This window comes from Rhinolophus hipposideros (genome assembly GCF_964194185.1).
Source record: "Rhinolophus hipposideros genome assembly, chromosome: 5".
NCBI classification, from domain to species: domain Eukaryota; kingdom Metazoa; phylum Chordata; class Mammalia; order Chiroptera; family Rhinolophidae; genus Rhinolophus; species Rhinolophus hipposideros.
This window is the reverse complement of record NC_138051.1, coordinates 49,730,054-49,752,565: the sequence shown is the minus strand read 5'-3', so window position 1 is coordinate 49,752,565 and position 22,512 is coordinate 49,730,054. Positions and strand designations below refer to the sequence as shown.

Sequence of the window (22,512 nt, the reverse complement as noted above, 5' to 3'; positions counted from 1 at the left end):
TGTTGCTGCTATGTAGATTTGTCTGGAAGTTTTTGTTTGAATATTTTTTAAAAATTCTTTTGGGTAAACCTAGGAATGGAATTACTACATCATACGGTAATTCTGTGTTTAACTTTTTTGAGGAACTGCCCAAGTGTTTTCCACAGCGGCTGCACCATTTCACATTCCTACTCCCAGTGTAGGAGGGTTCTAGTTTCTCCACCTCCTTGCCATCACTTGTTATTTTCTGTCATATTACATACAAAAATGAACTCAAAATGAGTGAGACATAAGAAAGCTGAAGGTACAAAATTTCTAGAAAACAGAAAAAAGTCTTTATGAACTTGAGAATGGCAAAGTATTTTTAGTAGGATAAAAAAAGCATGAGCCATAAAAGAAAAAGTTTATAAATTGAGCTTCATCAGAATTAAATTTCCACCATTGTTAGGAAAATGAAAATGTAAGCTACAGTCTGTTAGAGAATATTCCCTATACATACACCTTACAAAGAACTTTTATCCAGAATATATAAAGAACACTTATAACTCAATAATAAAGAACCCAGTTATTTTCATGAGCAAAAAGTTTGAGAACACACTTCATAAAACAAGATATATGAATACTCAAGTACACAATAAAGTATAGCTATCAGTGTAGCTATTAAAATATAGCTATTAATTAAAATATTTTTTAAATATTATTTTTAATATTTTCAGCTATATCAAAACATTATTTTAGATAACACTGTTTCTTCATTGTGGAAGAAATAGATACCATGTATTGATATCAAAACCTATTGCTTGTATATTCTTAATGATTAACTGCATATAAGAATACAATGTGTATATTTCTTTTTAAAAACAATGTAGCCCTCTTATATATATCTAATATCAAATTACCCCAAAATGTTAAGAATTAAATGATGGATGAAGACATAACAGATATATATATATATATATATATATATATATATATATATATATATATGAACAAATGGGAAACAGGAGGGTTATCACCAGATTAGTAGAACATAAAGTTAACCCAGATATCACAGATAAAAGGTGTAATCAATAATGAACATTTAATCTTCCATGTAATGTTGCATTGAAGTACATAATTTTAAAAGCTGCTAGAGCTCCAAAGAAAATTTATCAGAATAATGCAAGGGGAAGGGTTTAACACCACTAGAAATTAATAACAAATAATTCAACCTACCAACTGAAAATCTAAAAATATTCTTTTCAACATTGGTTGAAGAGAAAATTAGCAGACAATTTAGAGGATGAGATTACTATATGTCAAAATCTATCAGATTTTGTAAAACCGATCTCTGAGGAAATTAATTATTAAACAAGAATATTGGAAAAATTATCTAGGCAATCAACCCAGTAACTTAGGAAAACAATACAAATTCAAGTATGAGACAAGAATGTGGAAGGATACAAGTGATGGAAATAAACTGAAAATCAGAAAAACATTAACATTAATTAATCCAGTTGGTTAATATTGGAGGGGAAAGTTTTTACTCTGGAAAAGACATACAAAAGAAAAAAGTGAAAACAATTTGAAGGAATAAAGAGTCTATAAAAGAGATTAGAAAAATAGTGAAAAGTCATTCAGTTGTACACTAGTAATGTGAAAATCTCAATGGCAGAATTTTCTGATTTCAAAATATAGTGGTTTCAAAAAATGTAGAAGAATCATATAAAATAAGATTATTAAGGGTATTTCCTATATCAAAAGACTTTCCTGCCTTGTCTTACAGCCTGTCAGCCTCACCTCTGATTTTAGTGACAGTTGTGAAGGCTTAGACTGACTCTGTGCTGACAGCTTCCTAAAGTGTGGGCCTGTAAGTGGGGGCAGGGAATTAACATCCTCTGGGGTATCCCTCAAAAAACAATGGACAGAAATTAAAGGACAAATGCTTCTTCCTGTTGGCCTTTGGGAAGGCATGGAGGAAGGAAGGTCCTGAAATGTGTTCCATGCATTTCTCACAGGTCCTGGCAGGATTAAGCCTTCGTTACCCCTGGTGGTTAAATTGCTCAGTGAGGTATCCCAGTGTTGGCTTTTCTTCTCTGTTTCACTCTTTCTGTCACCGCTGCTCCCTGAGATTGCATCCCTGATAAAATATCCATGTATAAGTCCTTGTTTAAGGCTCTGCTTTCAGAGGAAAACCCAGACTTTTATCTCTAAAAGTTTGCAGGCTCAGAATAGTTTTACAGAAAATTTCAAACATTCAGTGAACAACTATTTCTCAAAACACATAATGGGTTTTAGAACACAGAAAAGGATCAAAAATTATGCAGTTTATATAACGATATTATCCTGACCCAGACATAACAGAGTACATGAACTCTTTTCTAGTTGAAAAAATGTAACAAATTGTTTTATTTTGCCAAACAGTTCCTTATTTTTCAGCTAGATGTCTTCATTGGATTAAACTAAAATTTGTATGGGAGATGGATGCTGGGAAATGGCAGCAGTTCATTTGGTTCAATATGTACTAAATTTCTATGTGTAAAGTATTATGAGAATCTCTGGAGGAATTTAAGGCTGAGACAGTATTTCTACCGTTCAGTGAGCCATTTGACTTCTATGTACTCTGTGGCAAATAAACATATGCCCATTTGGGATAATATGCCCATTATCCTAAAGAAAAATATTATCTTGAAAAGGCATTTTTAGTTTTATTTCATATTGTTAACACAATTCTAAGCTTAACCAAATTCTCCCACTCTTTATAAATCTGCTATAAAGAAAAAGTTACTGAATGAACTTATGTATATTTTGTTTAGGAAGAAGCAGAAGAGAAATTGAGAAAGCAAAAGGAGTTGAAGCAAAATTTTATAGAGCAAATGGCCTTGAAGGAACTAGTACTACAAGCTGCAAAAGAGGAAGAGGAAATCTTTAGAAAAGCTATGTTAGCTAAATTTGCTGAAGATGATCGAATAGAATTAATGAATGCTCAGAAACAAAGAATGAAGCAACTAGAACACAAGAGGGCTGTGGAAAAACTTATTGAAGAGCGTCGTAACCAGTTCCTTGCAGCCAAAGTAAGAAAAAATATTTTGGGTTTTTTTTGGTTACTATCTTTTAACAGCAATCACCTCATGTATTCATTAACTGAGAACGTTTTATGTGCCAGATGATGTTAGATATCTGTTTACGAATCCTATAATTTTTGTTCCTTTCTATTTTCATGACTTTGACAAGGAGTGGTCTGAAAAAATAGTGACCATAGTAAACTAGTTATTTCAGAGAAAAGCTTTGCATTGATAACTACTTTAATGTAATTCTTGGCAGAAATTCATCACTATTTCAGTGGTCTGCCTTTAGCATCTTCCCTATCCAACAGGATTTTTTGGGTACATTTCCATAAGTCTTCTTTTAATCCCTAGAATTTTTAAAAACAAGTCCTCTCTTCCATATCATGTGGCACAGACTTGGTGTGGTTGAGTATTCAGAACTTGGTCCTAATACTGGTTCTCCCTGTAGAACTCTTGTTGCTACTCTTGTGCTTCCTACAGGCTTTTTAAAACTTGAAATATATGGGAATAGTTGTCTTTTAGATATCCCTATTCTGTTTTATCCATCTTTTTTTTGTCTTACACTGTAAGCTGCCTTCAGCACCTGCTGCATGGTACACATTCAATAAATATTTGTTCAATTAATTAGGAAATAACTTCTTCAAACATTTTTTCCTGGGTAATGAAGATATTGTCCTGAAAATATGTACTTGCCTCCCTAAAATCCCAGTCATAATTATTGTTCTTGTAACTTTAAAGGAATAGTTTAGTGACTGTAAAAGATATGTATATATAATACATATAAGATATATATACATACTATCTAATATCTTTTGAAGTGTCAAAAAATAGTTCATCAATTTTATCTAATTCACTGCCAAAGTAGTTTTGATAAGTTTTTAAAACATTTTGTATTTTGTGACCATAAAATTTTACTTATTTTTCCAGCAACATGAACTGGAAGAGTGGCAGTTGCAGCAAAGACAACAAGGCTGTATTAATGCAATTGTGGAAGAAGAAAGACTAAAACTTCTCAAAGAACACGCTGTAAAATTACTAGGCTATCTCCCTAAAGTAAGTAAGATTTAACTCAGCCAATCAATTTAACTCAACTTAATTCAGCCAATCAAAGTGTAATGCTCATGACCTCTACTAGTGGAGGAAACCACGGCTCAGGATTCTAGACGGCCTGGGTTTTCACTCACTTCTTGCTGTTATCAAGCAGCAGTGGATCTTGGCTTGTCACTGAACATTTCCAAAATGAGTTGGTCTTGGCACATTTTTAGAAGTATGAGCTAGATTTGTTGAATTTAAATTTTAGAGATTCTTTTCTCCCCTTTCAGCACAGGAGGTGTAAAACTAAACTGCTGTAACTACCGTAAAGTAATTGTGAGACTCTGTACACCAAAGCTGATGATACATAGGAAAATCTTGTAATCAGTACTTGAGCTTAGTCTGTGACAGATCTGCTCCATAGTAGGAGGCTGTGTTATAACTAGGTACCAGGTAACTTCAGTGTTTAAAAGAAGACAGCAAATTTTCATGCACATCTGAGATACATTGTGACTACAAAATAACAACTGAGTTTCATAGGCCACATAATCATCTAGACTCTTAAATAAAATTTCTACCCTTCAAATACAGAAATTATGCCACTTGATAATTTTATTCAGTTGGAAGGATCGAGTGCATATTTTATGTTTAGTTCAGTGCTAAGGAAGGAAGGAGAAAGAGAAACATGAGTAATTACTGCCTGTCCACAGGACTTTATCGTCTAATTATTTAGACAGGATTATGAATAGAAAATGATGTATTAATGACAAGCCATATGGAACTGATAAATTCCATGAAATAGACTACAAATTCTGGAAGAATCTTAAGGTTTAGATATTTTTGTAGGGAAATAGTTGTGGAGATGGGGAGAGAGCCTAATAAACCTGATATCCTAAAATGACTTTTATCCTTTAGGTCCTAATGGTCCCAAATGACCTAAATTATTCTTTAAATTCTTTATAAGTAAATATTTAAGTTGTTTTGTTTTAAAGAGCCTTTTACTGTAAAGGAAAAGAAAAGAATAAAGAATTTCAAAGGGCTTACTTAAATGGCTTAACTCCAAACCTGGATTCTTTCCTGTAAGACTGAATGTTTGCTGATTAGCCATAAAACTGAGGCAGGAACCTGGCAAAGCTCAGTCTCTTCACCTGAGCCCCTCATATCGTATTGTAGCGCTGTTTCAACAGAGTACAGGGTAGATTCAGTTCCTTCCCGTTCAGCCAAAGTAGTAGTAATTATAGTAAAATAGAAGAGCCCAGATTCCTATGATAAGTTCCAACAACGGAACTGATAAATTGGGAAATCAAGTCAGTCAAAGAATATTGTGTGTGTGTGTGGTCATAATTTTCAGAAAATTATTTTTTCATAAATCTATTAAGTAGATTTCATTATCTTGGAGATAATGTTACAAATTTTATGTCTATTTGTTAGTCTTAGAAGCATTTGGTGATATGTTCTGGCATTAAAAGTAACTCAAAACATTTTTCTTGTAGGGCGTATTCAAAAAAGAGGATGATATTGACAAGCTTGGTGAAGAGTTTAGGAAAGTATATCAGAAAAGGAGTGAAATTTGTGAAAAGAAGTGATATCAAGATTTGGTAAAACCTGGATTCCTTTGTATGCTACCACTAGATGTCAGTGTAACTTTTGTTTTACAGTTCAGTGATAGGACTATATTGTCTATATGGATTTTTCTAAAACACCTCTGTATTTCATTTGTAAACACTTACGTATAAGAAAACATTTGCTTTCTGATAAAAATTAAAATTACTGAGTGATTTGAATATCTGAGTTTTATAACACCACTATATCATAACACTCCATATATAGCAATACAGAGGGTGCAGAAATAATGTACAGTAGTACCTCGGTTTTCGAACGTCTCCGGTGACAAACATTTTGATTTTATGAACGCCGTATACCCAGAAGTAAATGCTTCGATTTTCGAACATGACTCAGAAGTCAAACATGTCACACGGCTTCTGCTGAGTGCAAGATCCTGAGACCTAGCTTTTGGCTATTTTCTAATTTTTCAGAACTCGTGGATTACATTTGAAAACCAAGGTACCATTGTGTACACATTTTAAGAAAGGAAAAAGCTATTAAAATTGTAATATTCAATATATACCGATAACAAAAGATGAATACAAGTCATGTAAATACATTTTTTTGGTAACCTTGGTAGAATGTAGGCCCAACCCAGGAGACTAACTTCTCTATACCATTGCTACTGTTCAGAGCTTTTCTGTATCTCCATTCCGGCTACAGTCTCTGTTTGTGTTTAGGAATTTTACTTCCCTGATTTGTCCAGGCAAATAAGTATTTAGAATTAATTTGGTTTTAGAGCATCTTGTTCTGACGTGATGACATGGGGAGCAGATGGCCTTCCAAAAAACGAGAGAGACCTCAGAAGAAGTCAACCCTGCTGACACCTGACCAGACTTCCAGCCTCCAGAACTGTGAGACAATTTCTGTTGTTTAAGCCATTGAGTCCATGGTACTTTTATGGCACCCTAGCACACTAATCCAAAGTTAAGTCTCTATTCACATGGTGTGCATTTTTAAACATTAATATTTTAATGTAAATACTGTTAAAAAGACTTTTAAAAAACACCTTTTCTGTCTACTATAAGGGAGGAGAAAAGTAAAGGGTGAGAAATTTCAAAGTGCTTAATTGTCAATAAGATATTAGACATAATTTCTCTCAGATAAACTAAATTATCTAGAGCTGAATCTCCAGAACATAAAGTACAGTTGAGAAAGGGCTAGTAGGTCATAAGATAGCAGAATCAAAAGTTAAATTCCTATTGCTATATTTTATAAAATACTTCCTTTTAATTACATATCAATTTTGTATTCCCCCAATATTATATTCCCCCAATATAAACAGGGAATTGATTTTGATTTCATTATCGAATATCTTTATTATTAAGAGTAAAAATAATTCAAACCAGTAGACGTTATGTATATCCAACACACACTGTCGGTTCTAGAGACTAAGTAGATCACTTAAGAATTTCCCCAATCAAGTGCCTTCGTAAATTCCTCTTCAGTGAAAGACAGCATCTTGGAAGCTTCAATATGCATCTGTGTTTTTAAAAAAATCAATATGGTCTAATTTAGTATCAAGAATAGATCACAGGAAAATTGTAAAAGTGTATATATAATATGCTGTGAAATTATAATTTCTGTTGTAGGACTGTGTACTGTAATTCCAATAAACATATTTGAAACAGTAATTACATTCAGGGGTCAGCCTATAAAAAAGTCTATTTGTTCAATGGTGGGATTGTACCAACCTACTGTTGAGAGAACAATTCAATATTGTAATACCTAACCTTTGCAAAAAGAGAAAGTGGCAGAACAATGAATTCATATCTTCTCACTACCAGGTAACTCATGTAGCGAATGGAACAATAGTAGTTTGGAATCAATTTTCCTCTAAGATAATAGGTATTTTTGTATAGGGTACTTTCTTTAGTTAGGGAATACCCATACTGTATTTACCAGTCCCGTTTTCCACATTACTAATTTACTTTCATGAAAATGTCCATTTGCTTGGTTACGTAACATTACATATAAATCTTATATATTGATAAAATTTTGTGCATATTTTAGTAGAGAGGTCCAAACAATATCTATGGTTTAACCTTGTTTTTTAGGGTAGACTCACCTTCTGCCTTTTTAAAACATCAATTAATTTTAATTGTTTCTTGAACCCTATCATTAATTCTCCTTTTTGTTTTTCTAGCTTCTTGTTTTCTGATTTTAATGCTTCAATTTTTTTGTGTTCTTCATTGGCTATATCCTACAAAAGGAAGAAAACCATTAGAGAAACTATAGAAACTTTTAACTAAAATATAAAAATTCTGGTAAATTTCTCTTTGATAACTTTTAATGATGCTCAAATCTCACATTTTAAAAAATGTTCTTAAAGTTCTAATTCCAATAATAGCAAAGTAGCTTGTATTAGGCCAACTCTCCTGCCAGTAGCAAATACAAACTTTGAACACAATTTTAAAAACATTTGAAGGAACAGATGAATGGAATCAATAGTAAGTGAAGCATACTATTGAGATATACATTCAGTTGGCTTCTGAAAGCACTTTCCAGTTCATGGGTTCACAGACCTTAAGCAAAAAGCAGCAGCCCAGTCTTATTGGCTAACAAAGGAACAGGGCTGCCAGGGTGGTAGAAATTTCCAGGTGAGAAACCTGGAAAGAAGGAGATCCTCAAAATCTGCACATATATTTCCCTCAAATCCTTGGCAGATACCTAAACAACAGGTACAGGGTGAGACTCCCAGGAACTCACAAAAAGCAACAGCTTTGGTCTGAAGAGCTGAGCAGAGAATTCTGCCACTCCCCCTGACAAGGGAGACTGAGTTTGTAATCTTGGTAAAAATTAACTGGAAGAGCTCTGAAGCACTTTATAGACAATGCGTCCACAATCTCTTCTCCTGGCACATAATTCCTATGTTATTCAGTCAGGTCTTAGCTTAAAATTACATTTTTAAAAAGCATTCACTGACCTGGTTACCTGCTTAAAGCACCATGTAACTTCCTTTAAGGAAGTTATCACAGTTGCCCCTTAGTTTTGCTTGATGAATGGTCTAAATAACATCCAACTTCTTCACTGTAAGTACCACTTTTATTTTTTATCACCTTCGTATCTCCAGCCTCTAGTAAAGATCTGGCAGGCCCTCATAAATGTTTCTAAGTGAATTAATGAAGAATTAAAATTATCTGTTCCTAAATGCAGTGACATGGACTTGGTTAACATATTTTAAATGAACTTCAAACAACCATAAAATCAAATGCCCTGTATTTAGGTAGAATTCCTGTCAGAACATCACACAATTGTCTTGCATCATTCCTTCCTTCGGTGTGTTTCAGAGGCAATTGCTATGTTCCAGGCACTGAGGCACAGCAGTGAATGGAGAGTTGGGGTTCCGGTACTTATGCAGGATCTGGTTTAAGTTGACTGACTTCATTTTATTCTAAAGCCAGATTACTTGTTTCCTAACCTCTGTGGAGAATAAATTTAATTTTAATTGCTTACCTAATTACATGTCTAATCAGAATGAGAAGCAAGGTACAAAGAATTAAAAAATATACCAGCTCAGAAAAGAAAACCTTATATACTTATTAGACTCCAAGGAAAAACTGATTGCATATCCCAAAAACATTCCTCAAAAAGTCAGAAATAAGGCAAAATAATTGAAAAATCAGAAACTTCAGATACATACAGATTTTTCAGAAACCTAAAATAAGTTATATTTAAGAACTCTGATCTCAAAATATCTACCTGATCGTAAATAGTAAGTAATATACACACAAAACTTCACCTATTTAAGTCAGTCATCCCCAATGCACGCCTAGGGTGGGAAGTGTGTCTTGAACACACCTAAGTTGTGTGTAAAATGATGGTTTCAAACTGAGATGCTCACATACCAAGTCTCATTACTTGAATTTGCAAAATGGCTGGCTAGAATTCGGCGAGTTATCTGTTGTCATGGAAACAAGTTTTTCTTTCTACTTCTCTAATGTGTGCTAAAATAGAGATCAAATCTACAAACAGAATTAGCAAATCCTGACGTCATTGGCTATTCCAGTTCATTTTCTTCAAAATCCCTTTAGAGTGCATCAAATTGGAAATAATACTCTAATAACATGCTAATTATCAGCAAGTTTGTAAAGACTTCCTAACTTGTTCATTTCATAACTTCTATTAATCCCCATCACCATAGCATCACTGATGGCTCCTAAATATGAGTACAGTCTGATCATATAGTATAAACTGCCTCACAGAAGATATCTTAAAACTCTGTTATCACTGTGATATTTGCCTCTGTTAACATGTTGGAGGACTTACCAAGATCAGTTTTGTTCCATACCCTATAATGCTACTAATTGAATCCAAAACATGTCATTTTGTGTATGTACTGAGAGTGGCTCCTAATTTCATTACCCAAACCATTGTTAAATTACTAAATATTGTCCTAAGGAAGAGATTCCAATGGAGCATCACTTTTAGCTTGACACAAAACCAAAAACTAATAGCCCATATTTATAGAGTGTAAAACAGTTTTAAATGCACTCAACATTTAAGCCTTCACTTATTCAACAGATATTTTAGGAATGGAGTGCTAATTCTAGGTCAATCTTTAGCTAGATACTGGAATACAATGGTGATTCTTACAATAACTCTATAACTGGTTATCAAAATGTTATCTCAGAACCAGTGGGAACTTGTTAAAACTGCAGATTCTCAGGCCCCACCCCAGACCTACTGAATCAGAAACCCAGGGGGTGGATCCTAGCAATCTATGTTTTGACAAGCCTTCCAAGGGATTCTGATACATGCTCAAGTTTGAGAACCACTGCCCTGGAAAATAGCCTCTTGCATTATATATTAGAAAACTGAGGCTCAAAGAAGGATATAACAGACTTGAGATACACAACAGACTTGATCCCATCATTTATCCCCAGAGATTACAAAAGTATTTGGCATATAATATTTGGGCTCAATATTCTATGTGTTGGGTGAAAAAGTGAATGCATAAAGATTTGTTGGATAAAAAAAAGGAATGAATCCTCCAAACAGTTGCACTATCATCCACATATAATGATAGCCCAAGCAATAAATCCTAACTTATTGAAAATGAACATGCTGATAACGAATCTATTTCTTCTGAAAAGAGACATGTTCACTATGACAAGAATTATAACTTAAAAACTTATTTTTGACTCTTGCATAAGAGAGGAGGTTACCAAAGGTGATCACTAACAAAACTATTTAATTTTTTTCCATACCTTGTTATTTTGCCTTAATTTACTTAGCTCCAATTTATACTTTTCTGCTTCTTCTAGAGCTCTATTCAAGCGAACGTCTGTGGCACTTTGACTAGTGGCAGCTTGTTTTTGTAGTCTTCTTTTATTTTCTAATTCCTGTAAAGTAAAAGAGATATGGAACATTTATAAATGTTTCCTGTATTATTTTGGCACATTTTCCATTTCCATTCCCTTGCTTTCTCCCAAATCGCGTGTGCGCTCTCTCTCTCTCTCTCTCTCTCTCTCTCTCTCTCTCTCTCTCCACACACACACACACACACACACACACACACACACACACACACACACACGGCTAGAGGCTGAGCACTGAGTGATAGAGATATCAGGGAATTCTTACCCTGAGTAGGTATTAGGAAAATATAGCTTTATAGTCACAAACTAGGCTTTCAAAGTACTTTTTGTTTGGAATTTTCGGCCTCTTTTAATTGACCACAAGATACAGTCAGTATACATGTCCTCTATATTTTATAAGCAATTCTTTATAACTATGGTTTTTACTTTGGGAACCTCCCAAAACACCAATGTACAGCACAAACTTTCTCATATATACTGTTTGTATAAACCTGACAAGGTATATCATTAAAAAAAACAAATTTGTTAAATACAGAGCATACTACATTAGCCTTACAGGGAAATCCCAATTCTGAGTAAAAACAACAGATCCCTATAGATTATTTTCCACACACTGGCGTGGTTTTAGACCTGCACTTCTGCAAATATTCTAACAGATGCAGTTACAGAGAGTCTACAGGCCACACATGAAGAAACATGAACATATAGGATAAACTCCAAACCACCATAATTTGGCACCATAATCTGATTTCCTGCCATAGATGTTACCTTTGGCTGTATCAGCAGTACTTGAATCTTGGTCAAATAGCCATGATGCTTCTTCCCTCTGAGCCTTTGCTCATGTTCTTCCATCTGTCTTGATCCCTCCCTACTCATTTCTACCTGGCTAGCACCTACTCATCCTTCAAGACTCAGCTAGGGCTGTTCACTAGTTTTACCTCCTCCCAGAAGCATTCCCTTAGTATCTTCCTCACTATCCTCCCAGGTTGGATTAGGTAACCCCTTTCTTCAGGGCTTCTATAGCATCTTGATATACATATGTTATAGTACTTGTTGTGTGGAACTGAATCTATCCACTTAGTAGTTCATTCCCCACCACACACACTAGTGTAAGCTCCTTGAGGACAAGAACTGTCTTAATGTCTATATTCCCAGCACTTTAGTGGCATGTAAGAGGCACTAATGACATGTTTACTGAATGGAAGTTATTCTGTAATACTTAATTAATTCTTCTTTGCATAACCTACAATGCGTAGTATAGAGCCTTATACAAAGCCCATAATAAATATCATGGAATTGAAATGATGGAGTTAAAAATACAGTTGTCTGCTTTCTTCCTTTATAATTTTTTTCTCCTGGCAGAATCATCATGTTTTATTTGAAAACGGATCTCCCTGGCTCTGAGTAATTAAAGGAAAAACAAAACAAAACACATGCTGCTCTTTATGTAGGTTTCTAAACAAATCAAACTGTGTATGGATACCATCTGCTATCACCAGCCTTCTTCACAGCTTTGTGGGTGGTATGTTACACTAAGACCAAGCTTGATTTATCTCACTGTTCACATGGAAAAGGCAGTCTCATTAGCTACAAAGTCCACCATTCTACCTATCTTTGTAAGCTATTCTCAGAAAAATGAAAACCATCCTTCACCGCATGATGTACCCCTACTCCTGAAGCAACACTGCCTGCCCCCTCTCTTGGAAGAGTGAACAAGAAAAAATATAGAAGAATAGTAAATTAGGAAATAAAGATTTCCTGTATAAGTAAATCCACTAAAGAAAGGGAAAAACCTTATAAAAAACTTGAAAACATTTCTATTTTCAGTAATACTCAAGTACTTTTTAAAAAGTACAGACAGGATACCAATATTGTTATGACAGCTTGCATCCTGAAAAATACTCAATAAAGTATATCTATTGTTACAAAAAATTAAGTTTTCATATTGCTAGAGAAAAAAATTTATTAAAAATCTTAAGCCCTGAATTTTACATCAGTTTAAAAGAAAAAGCTGGATACTTAAAAAGACATCAAGTCTAACTTTAAAACTCAAATCAAATACTATAAGATCCAAGAAGAAATAATTTGTCATTCTCATTATTTTTAAAGCATTTATAAGAGGACAAGAGAAAAACGTATGTCTCAGTAGCCATGTTTTAAGAGTAACACAAATCACCATAGTAATTCAGATGAGGGATAATCAGAGGAGGACAAATAATCAGATTAAGATTGTAGAAACAATTGGCAGAAAAGTCAATAGATTTAGTGATAGGATGAGGAAGAGTTATCTCTTGATTCTGTTTTCTGAGTAAAATAGGGGACAAAGTCATGAAGTAAGGATGGGAAGGTTGGAAGAGGTATTGGAAAATTGAGGTGAAAAGATCACCTGTTTAAAAAATCACCTCTGAAAGTAGGAGAGGGAACTGACCTGTCAGAAAGTGGAAGAGGAAAATGGCATTACAATTGATATTTGTAAATAATTTTAAAGTAGTACCCATCCACTTGGCAGTGCATTTTTGTCCAGCCATAATTCACTGGTCATGAGTAGACCTGCAGTAGAGGGGAAATTAGGCTAACCAGGGTTGGGTTTTGCCCATACACTACATTGGCAGGCAAATTAAGAATACAGACAATGGATAATTGTGTATCATGGAACCTAAGCTGAGGAAGAAGGAAATAAAGAACACAGGGGAAGAGGTAGGTCTATATAATTAAAATATCATGAGAGTACACAACTACATATGTATATGATAGCAATTTGTAAACTATGCACTATTAAACAAAGATAAGGTACCATTAATATCATGGCTTTGCAGGGTACAAATAGGAAAAATGAAAAAAACTTTCTTTGTAAGGTAAGGAAATGACTTGAAGTTGAGAAATTCCTTTTGAGGAGTTTTGCTATGAAAACAGAAAAGACCAAAGCATCTTTAGGACATGAAAAAGAACTCAGTTTTAGCTGCAGCAAGATTAACCAGCAAGCAGACATTTCTTTTAAAAGGTAAGTTACTAATGATAAGAGTGTCCATGGGAAATGATCCATGGTCAGAGACTTGTGCAGTGTACTACTGACTTTAATTTCACCAGAAAAAAACCAAAACAAAGATTAAGGCTTTGAGCCACGATGAAGTAATAATGGTCTAATATAAAAACACATTGCAAACAACTAGGAAAAAAACTGTCAAAATATGTTAAATAACTGTTTAGAGATACTGAAAAAACATTAGGATTGTTGATCCCTCAAAGAAGGGAAATAAATGAGGTAGCACTACAAAAAAATGGAATACTATTAGGATGGTGCAAAAATAATTGTGGTTTAAAAGATTAAAATTGCAAAAACTGCAATTACCTTTGCACCAACCTAATAAAAAATATTCAATTGAAAATAAAAAAAGTAACAGAAAACAGTTGGAAAAATAGAAAACAAATAGCAATATGGTAGATTTAAACCTAAACGTTAAAAATTGCATTAATGTAAATGGTCTGAACATTCCAATAAAAGCAGAATGTCAGAGTCAATAAAGGAGCAAAACCCAATTATAGGCTGTCTATAAAGACCCATTTTCAGTATAAAAATGCATAGCATGCAAACATTAATCATAATAAAACTGGAATTACTACACTAATATCAAACAAAGTAGACTTTGGAACAAGGAATATCATCCAAGATTTAAAAAGCAGTATTCATAATTACAAAGTGGCAATAATCAAAACACTATTATAATCCTAAGTGTACAGACAACCAAATCAGAGACTGAAAATACACGAAGCCAAAACTGGTATGGCTAAAAGGAAAACAGACAAATCCACAATTCTATTCAGAGAATTTAGCACCAGCACCAGCACCCCTCTCTCAATGATTGATAGAACAAGTCAAAAATCAATAAGGATATAAAACACTTGAACAACACTATCGACAAATTTGGCCTCAATGTTTATAAAACACTCCACTGAACACAGCATAATACATATTCTTTTCACATACACATGAGGCACTCATCAAGCAAGGCCAAATACTGATCCATAAAACTAATTGGAACAAATTTTAAAAGAATGAAATACAGTTGGTTCTCACAATACAGAATTAAATTAGAAATCAATTAACAAAGACATGAAAAATACCCAATTATTTAGAAATTAAACAATACACTCCTAAATAATCCAATGGTCAAGAAAAATCAGAAAGGAAATTAGAAAACACTTTGAACTTAATAAAAAGACAGTATCAAAATTTGTGGGATGCAGATAAAGTAGCACGTTGAGGGAAAACTATAGCTTTAAATGTTTATATTAGGGGAAAAAAGTAGAAAATTATCTAAGTTTCTACCATAAGAATCCTAAAAAATAAGAACAAATTAAACCCAAATAAGAATGAAGGAAATGCTAAAGGGTAGAAATTAATGAAATAGAAAACTGACAAACAGAAAAAAAAAAAAAAAATGAAGCCAAATGCTGATTCACTGAAAAGCTCAATGAAATTGTAAGTATCTAGCTAGATTTATTAAGAATAAAACAGAGAAGAGACAATTATTAATATCAAGAATGAAATTGGGGTCATTATTATAGATCATACAGACATTATAAATATAATAAAGGAATATTATGGACAAATTTATGACAATAAATTTGACTACTTAGATGAGTAGGAAAAATTTCTTGAAAAACACAAATTGCCAAAACTGATTCAAAAGTAACAGAAAATGAAAATAGACTTATATGCACTAAATAAATGAAATTGGTAATTAAAATCCTTCCTAAAAGAAAACTCCAGTCCATATGGTTTTACCAATGAATTATATCAAACAAACAGGTCAATGAACACATAGAATAATGTAACAGGACAGAGTCTACAAATATAGTCAATTCATTTTCTACACAGGTGCCATGGTAATTAAATGGAAAAAGATAATATTTTCAACAAATGCTGCTGATTATCTGTATTTTTAAAAAATGAACCTTGACCCTATCCTCATACCATTCACAAAATTAACTAAGCTAGATCATAGATCTATTAATATTTATATGCCATACATATATACATAAAGGCCAAAACCATAAAACTTCTTAAAACATATTAGAAAATCCTCATGACCTTAAGTGAGCAAACATTTCTTGAATAGGATGAAAAAAGCACAAACCACAAAAAATAAACTGGAATTTATCAAACTTTAAAACTGCTACATTTTGAAAAATATTGTTAAGAAAATTTAAAAAGCCAAGTCAAGTCAGATTGGGAGAAACTATTCACAATACATAGTAGTCTAGCTAAGGGATTCTATGCAGAAACACAACGAACTTTTACTATAACTCAATTATCTTTTAAATGACCAAAAGGTTTGAACAGACACATCACAAAAGATGATATATGAATGGCCAATAAACACATAAAAAGATGCTCAAGATGAATAGTTATAAAGAAAATGCAAATTAAACTATAATAAGTTACTACTTTTGCCCCTTTAGAATGGCTAAAATTTAAAAGACTAACAAAACCCAGTGCTCATGAGGCTATAGAGTAACTGGAACTCTCATATATTGCGAGTGGGAATGAACCACGGTACAATCACTGTGGAACATAGTTTTTTAGGAAGTTAAACATACACTTTCCATAATACTCATAAATTCTATTCCTAGATATTTATTCAACATCATGAATGATACTGGATGTGTCTACACAGAAAAAAAAAAGTGTCTACACAAAACACCTGTATGTGAAAATTCATAGTGGCCTTATTTCTAATAGTCCAAAGCTGGAATCAAATTAAATGCCCATCAACTGGTGAACAGATAACCAAAATGTGATCAATCCATACTCAGCAATACAATGGGAATGAACTACAAAACACACAACATTGACGAATCTCAAAAACATTATGTTGAACAAAAGAAGCTGAAAGCAAAAATGTACATACTATTATGATGAAAGAACACAGACTCTGGAGTCAGACAAATACGATTCGAATCCTGCTCTGCCACTCCTCTTAGGCAATTTGCTTAACCTCTCAGGCTGTTTCCCTTTCTGTAAAATGTGTTTTACCTGGCACATAGCATTCAAAAAATGTTAGTTCCTTTTCTGCCCATAAAAGGTAGAGTTATAATCAATGTAGTCCTTTGGGAATATTAATCTATGGATAGAATACAGGATACAAACGATAGGGAAAAGAAAAAGGACATAAAATATCCAGTGAGGAGGATTCAGAAATAGGATAATAGCTCGAATTAAGTAGTGAGTGGCAATGGGAATTGAAAAGAGATAAATGAAAATCATTTGGAAGAAAGAATGCACAGGGTTGGGTATGAAGGCCAAGAACAAGAAAAGAATCAAGATGTAGGCAAGGTTTCATGATCATGTAAGACTAGAGAAGAGATGTGACCAGAGCTTAGTTTCATAACGACAATGATAAAGTGTCAATACAAATTTAAACGGTTGTTTCCCAGATACGATTTTTTTTTCTTAGACCACTTGTCCAGATTTCTTAGACCAATAGAAATATATGAACCACATATGTAATTTAAAATTTTCTAGTAGCCACTTTAAGGAGAAACAAGTAAAATTAATTTTAATAGTATATTTCACTTGCCCTCATATATCAAACATATTATTTCAACATGTAACCAATATAAAAATATTAAATGAGATTTTACACTCTTTATTCTCTTTTGTATTTAGTCTTCAAAATCTGATTTTTTTATACTTATAGAATATCACAATTTGGACTAGTCACATATAGTCAGTGGCTACCATATAGGACAGCACAGGCTTAGAGTATTAGATATGACACCAAAAGCACAACCAACCAAAGAAAAACTAGATAAATTGGACTTCAAAATTAAAAACTGTTGTGCTTCAAAGAACACCATAAAGAAATTGAAAAGACAATCCAATGAGTGGGAGAATATTTGCAAATCATATATCTGATAAGGGACTTATATCTAGAATATATAAAGAACTCTTACTACTCAACAATTTAAAAATTCCAATTTAAAAAATGGGCAAAGGATCTGAACAAAGAAGATATACAAATGGTCAATAAGCAGATGAAAAGATCCCCAACATCAGTAGTTATTAGGGAAATGTAAATCAAAACCACAATGAGATAACCACTTTACATCAGTAGGATGGCTATAAGGAAAACAGGTAATCTAACATGTGTTGGTTAGGATGTGGAGAAACTGGAACTCTTACACACTGCTGGTGGAAATGTAAAAATGGTGCAGCTGGTTTGGAAACCAGTCAGCAGGTTCTCAAAAGGTTAAATGTAAGGTTAATGTGTGATCCATCAATTTCACTCCTAGGTACATACCCAAGAGAAATGAAAACACATCCACACAAAAACTTGTACATGCATATTCACAGCAGCATTATTCAAAATAGCCAAAAAGTAGAAACAACCCAAATGTCCATCAACTGATAAACAGATAAAACGTGTTATAGCTATATACTCTATGGAAAGGACTGAAGTACTGATAAATGCTAGACAGTGTGGATAAACTGAAAACACTATATTAAGCTAAAGAGGTCAATCACAAAAATACCACACTTTGTATGATTCTATTAGATTGGTGCAAAAGTAATTGTGGTTTAAAAGGTTAAAAACTGCAAAAAACAAAATTACTTTTGCACTAACCTAATATACACAAATATATGAAATGTAAATGAAATAAGCAAATCGATCAAGACAGAAAGAGATTAGAAGTTGCCTAGGGCTAGAGGGGTTTGGGGGAAGAGGGTTAGGGTATTGTGGCTAAAGGGTATGGGGTGTCTATTGGGGGGGGTGATGAAAATGTTCCAAAACTGATAGTGGTGATAGCTGCACAACTCCGAATATATTAAAAGCCACTGAATGGTACATTTTAAAAGGGTGAGATGTACTGTATATGAATTGTATCTCAATAAGGCTGTTAAAAAAATATTCTCCCATATGTGGGGAAAGAGTTTTTAGTCAATACTAACAAAATAACTAACCAAAAGTGGTATCTATACAAATGTGACTTCAATGTTTTACTGCATCTTTGGCATTAGGTTAGGAAAAAAGCAAAATAATTACCCTTTCTACTGAAGACAGCTGTTGCTGCAGTCCATCACATTTTTTGTTTGCTTCTTCGAAAAGAGTTTTGTATTTTTCTGTTTGAGACTGTTGCAAATTAATTGTTCTCTGCTGTCTCACACAGTCTTCTCCAAAATTTTTTATTTGAGACTTTAAATCCTGAATTTCACCCTCCTATAGTTATGAAATTATAGATTATGTGAAAAAACACACAAGATTTGGTATCAAAACTGAAAGCAGGAAAACAAAAAGGAAATTCATGTGATATTTGATTTTCATCTTCAAAAATGGAAGTCAGATGTTTTGTGTTTAATAGCTTGCACTTGTAAGTTAAATATAGAGAATTCTAACTGCTAACAAGTAGTTTAAATTATTTAGCTCTGCAAATTCATCTCAGAACAGAATAAAATTCAGGTTTTACATACAATTTTTGAATTCAAATTTTAAATGAGAATTATATCTCAATGAAGCTATTTTAAAAATATAATTGAAATTACTCCTAAAATTTGAATATTAGAGCATTTATGTTGAGCGGTTTTAAAAACTTACCTTTTTATTGCATTCACATACAACATTATCCAATTCTTCCTGCATGACACGGAGTTTGGCCTTCAGAAATCTGATCTGTGCTTCTGCGGATTTAAATAATTATATTTATTGCCTTTCACTGAATCTAAGATGTCATCAACTGTAAGATAGACCATTATATTATGAGGGGAAAAATGCTCAAGATGGGGAGCCTAGCAGGAGATCCCTGTTTGGGAACACTAAAGACCCTAAATACCCCTAATGTAAAAAGGTAAATGAAAAACAAATCCACCCAACAGAAATGAACTGCTCACATCTCAACAATGGAACCAAGTAAAAATGGGGGGGAAAAACCCAAAAACCACTCCTGAGAATCTGAACCACAAGCCAATATTGAAATAAGTATGCAGACTGAATTCATACTTAACCAAGGTGGTCCAATACACCTCAAACAGAATTTAAAGTGATCTCAAGTCAGTAATGTCCCCAAGTGTTTGGCAAAAACAAACACAAACCCAATCTAGCAAAACTCTACTTCAAATCTAGCCATTGTGATTATACAATCCTTTTGACTGTAAGATACATCCCAATTTTACAGAAGTTAAAGTGTACTGAATGTGTCTTAGAAACAAAGAAATAACATTAATTTATTTACTGCCAAAGCTTTCTCCCACAAACCCTCATAGTATTTCATTGCTAGCAAAAGTTCTTTATTCAATAACATCAGCAGTAAATCTTTGAGGTTTATAGGCCTATAAAAGTAAATAAAGTGAAACTCATTCTTAATTCATTCACTCGTTTATTCTAAAGATATACTACACTAAGTCCCTACTATGTTCCAGGCATAGTAGGGATATTATAAGACAAGCTTTGCCATCATGAAACTTGAGTAAACATCCTGAATTGCCTCTGAGACATCATTAGGATAAATCCCGCACAGCACAAAACATTTCCATACACACTTCCTATCCCAAAGCATTTCTTAACGATGTGTCTCCAGTGTAACCATGGAGCTGAGGAGCTATTGTTGACTCTAATCCACCTAGATCTCTCTAGCCTCAACTCTTCTGTTAGCCTCTCCTGTAACTTCTGGTTAGCAGGGGATAAAAGGAAAATGATAAATTCAAGAGTGTACAGTTTGCAGTAGTTGGTGTCTAGCAGAAAAGGAGGAGGAATGGGAGAGCATGACTTTTCCCATCTCCTTCTCTCCCCAACTCGAACCTTAGAAGTATCGTCAAGGAACGGAATGCTCTTATCTCTGGAGGTCTATAGCATTAACCTCCCCTCCCCATCCCACTCCAACTTTAATCTTACAAAGCAATCCGTACTGCTAAACTACTTTTTGATCTCTGCCCCCACCATGTAACCCTAGGCAATCATCTGGAATAAAAGAATAAAAGGGGAGATACCTAGGCCAAAAATTCTCAAAAGGGAAGAAGATAGGGAGGCAAAGTGGAAGAGAGGTGATTTAGCAATTAGAAAAAGTAGCAATTCAAGGTAGTCTGTGCTCGTTCCTGGATCTGGGAGGGAGAACAGGGTCCTAGGTACTGTGTACTGAGGAACAGCCAACATCTGACCAGTGTGTCCTTGAAGCATCTTACTAACAAAGACGTAAAGGTAACTTCCTGCTTCATTTAACTTCCCTCCCAACAACTAGCCCAGGAAGCCTGGATAGGTCAGTAAATGGAATAAATGCATAAATTAAGTTGCTCCTCATTTATGACTAACTAGCATGCAGCACAATAATCATTATACATGTAACTGTTATGATTTTCACAGAAGCAGAGAAATTTAAAGATAAACTTTATGATCATCTAATATAAACTGATAAATTTTCAAACTAACAAATTGCTATTAGCAAGGGTCTAAGTAGCTTGCCTGAACTCACAATTATAGTTCAGCATTAACTACCATGTTTCCCAGAAAATAAGACCTGGCCGGACCATCAGCTCCAATGTGTCTTTTGGAGCAAACATTAATATAAGACCCGGTCTTATTTAATTTTTGGGGAAACACGGTTCATATACACTCAATTGTCTTATTTTTTGTTTACAATATAGCATAGGTGACACCTCATAAATTTAACAATTTTAGAGACATTACTGGTAACTAATACGTTTTTAGATTAAACTTAGTATTATTTTTCTAGTAGTATGAAGAAAATGAGTATAAGAAAATTATATTCATTAGAAAACTCATTTGATCATTTTACCTAATGCTAGATTGTTAATTCATCTGTCCTTTTGCATGTGTTAAGATGCAATAAATAGACTACAGCAACGGTAAATGTAAAAACTTCAAAGAAACTTTTTTTAATTTTAATATTTTAATAATTAGTTTTGAGGTATTTTAACCTTAGTTGAAAAGTGGTCAATGAAACACCACATAGTCTTATTTGACTTTTTTATAATGGAAAATATCAAATATACACAAAAGTAGAGACAAGTTCAATGAAATCCTACTTACACATCATCCATTTTCAACAATTTTTGACTCATAACCAATTTTATTTTATCTATAATTCCACTCATTCCTCCCACCACCATGTCCCACTAGAGGATTGTGAAACAAAGGCAAGACATCACAATATGTTTTTAAATGCAAAAAATAGTTAAATATCTTTTTCTAAGTAATTGTGATATAAAGATAATAAAACCTACCTGTGCCAATGTCTTTATTAACACCACAAAAAATATCATCATCTACGTAATCAGGTAAGCCTTCTTCTTCCAGTTGCCTTTCGATTTTGCTAACTGTTTTTGCAAGAGAAAAGTCTGAGAAATCATCCAGAGTGGCAACATCACTGGCAGTTTGCACAGAGTATTTCACTTTTATACTAAAAAAGAAAAATACATATGTAAATATATACTATATATTATATATACATATATAATATAAAAAGAAGGTATGACTCCCAGATACGACTTTTATCCAAATAACAAAGCAGATCAA

General features: G+C 33.5%; 2 protein-coding genes across 3 annotated transcripts in view; one reads left to right on the top strand and one right to left on the bottom strand.

Annotated features, from left to right (window-relative positions):
• The window catches only part of MNS1 (meiosis specific nuclear structural 1), a 35,015-nt gene extending 27,102 nt beyond the window's left edge, over nt 1-7,913 (top strand). The window contains exons 8-11 of one of the 2 annotated variants that reach the window (XM_081049308.1): nt 2,775-3,032; nt 3,954-4,079; nt 5,552-5,656; nt 6,403-7,303. In XM_081049308.1, the coding sequence (XP_080905434.1) occupies nt 2,775-3,032; nt 3,954-4,079; nt 5,552-5,644 (477 nt within the window). In that variant the 3' untranslated portion in view covers nt 5,645-5,656; nt 6,403-7,303. Of the gene's footprint in view, nt 1-2,774; nt 3,033-3,953; nt 4,080-5,551 lie in introns of both variants that reach the window. The other variant, XM_081049307.1, reaches the window with a different exon arrangement.
• Nucleotides 6,961-22,512, bottom strand: part of TEX9 (testis expressed 9) — a 29,707-nt gene continuing 14,155 nt past the window's right edge. The window contains exons 7-12 of the mRNA XM_081049309.1: nt 22,221-22,396; nt 19,582-19,664; nt 19,033-19,206; nt 10,874-11,008; nt 7,732-7,866; nt 6,961-7,145 (exon numbers count right to left, since the gene is read on the bottom strand). Of these exons, the coding sequence (XP_080905435.1) occupies nt 7,068-7,145; nt 7,732-7,866; nt 10,874-11,008; nt 19,033-19,206; nt 19,582-19,664; nt 22,221-22,396 (781 nt within the window). The 3' untranslated portion in view covers nt 6,961-7,067. The remainder of the gene's footprint in view (nt 7,146-7,731; nt 7,867-10,873; nt 11,009-19,032; nt 19,207-19,581; nt 19,665-22,220; nt 22,397-22,512) is intronic.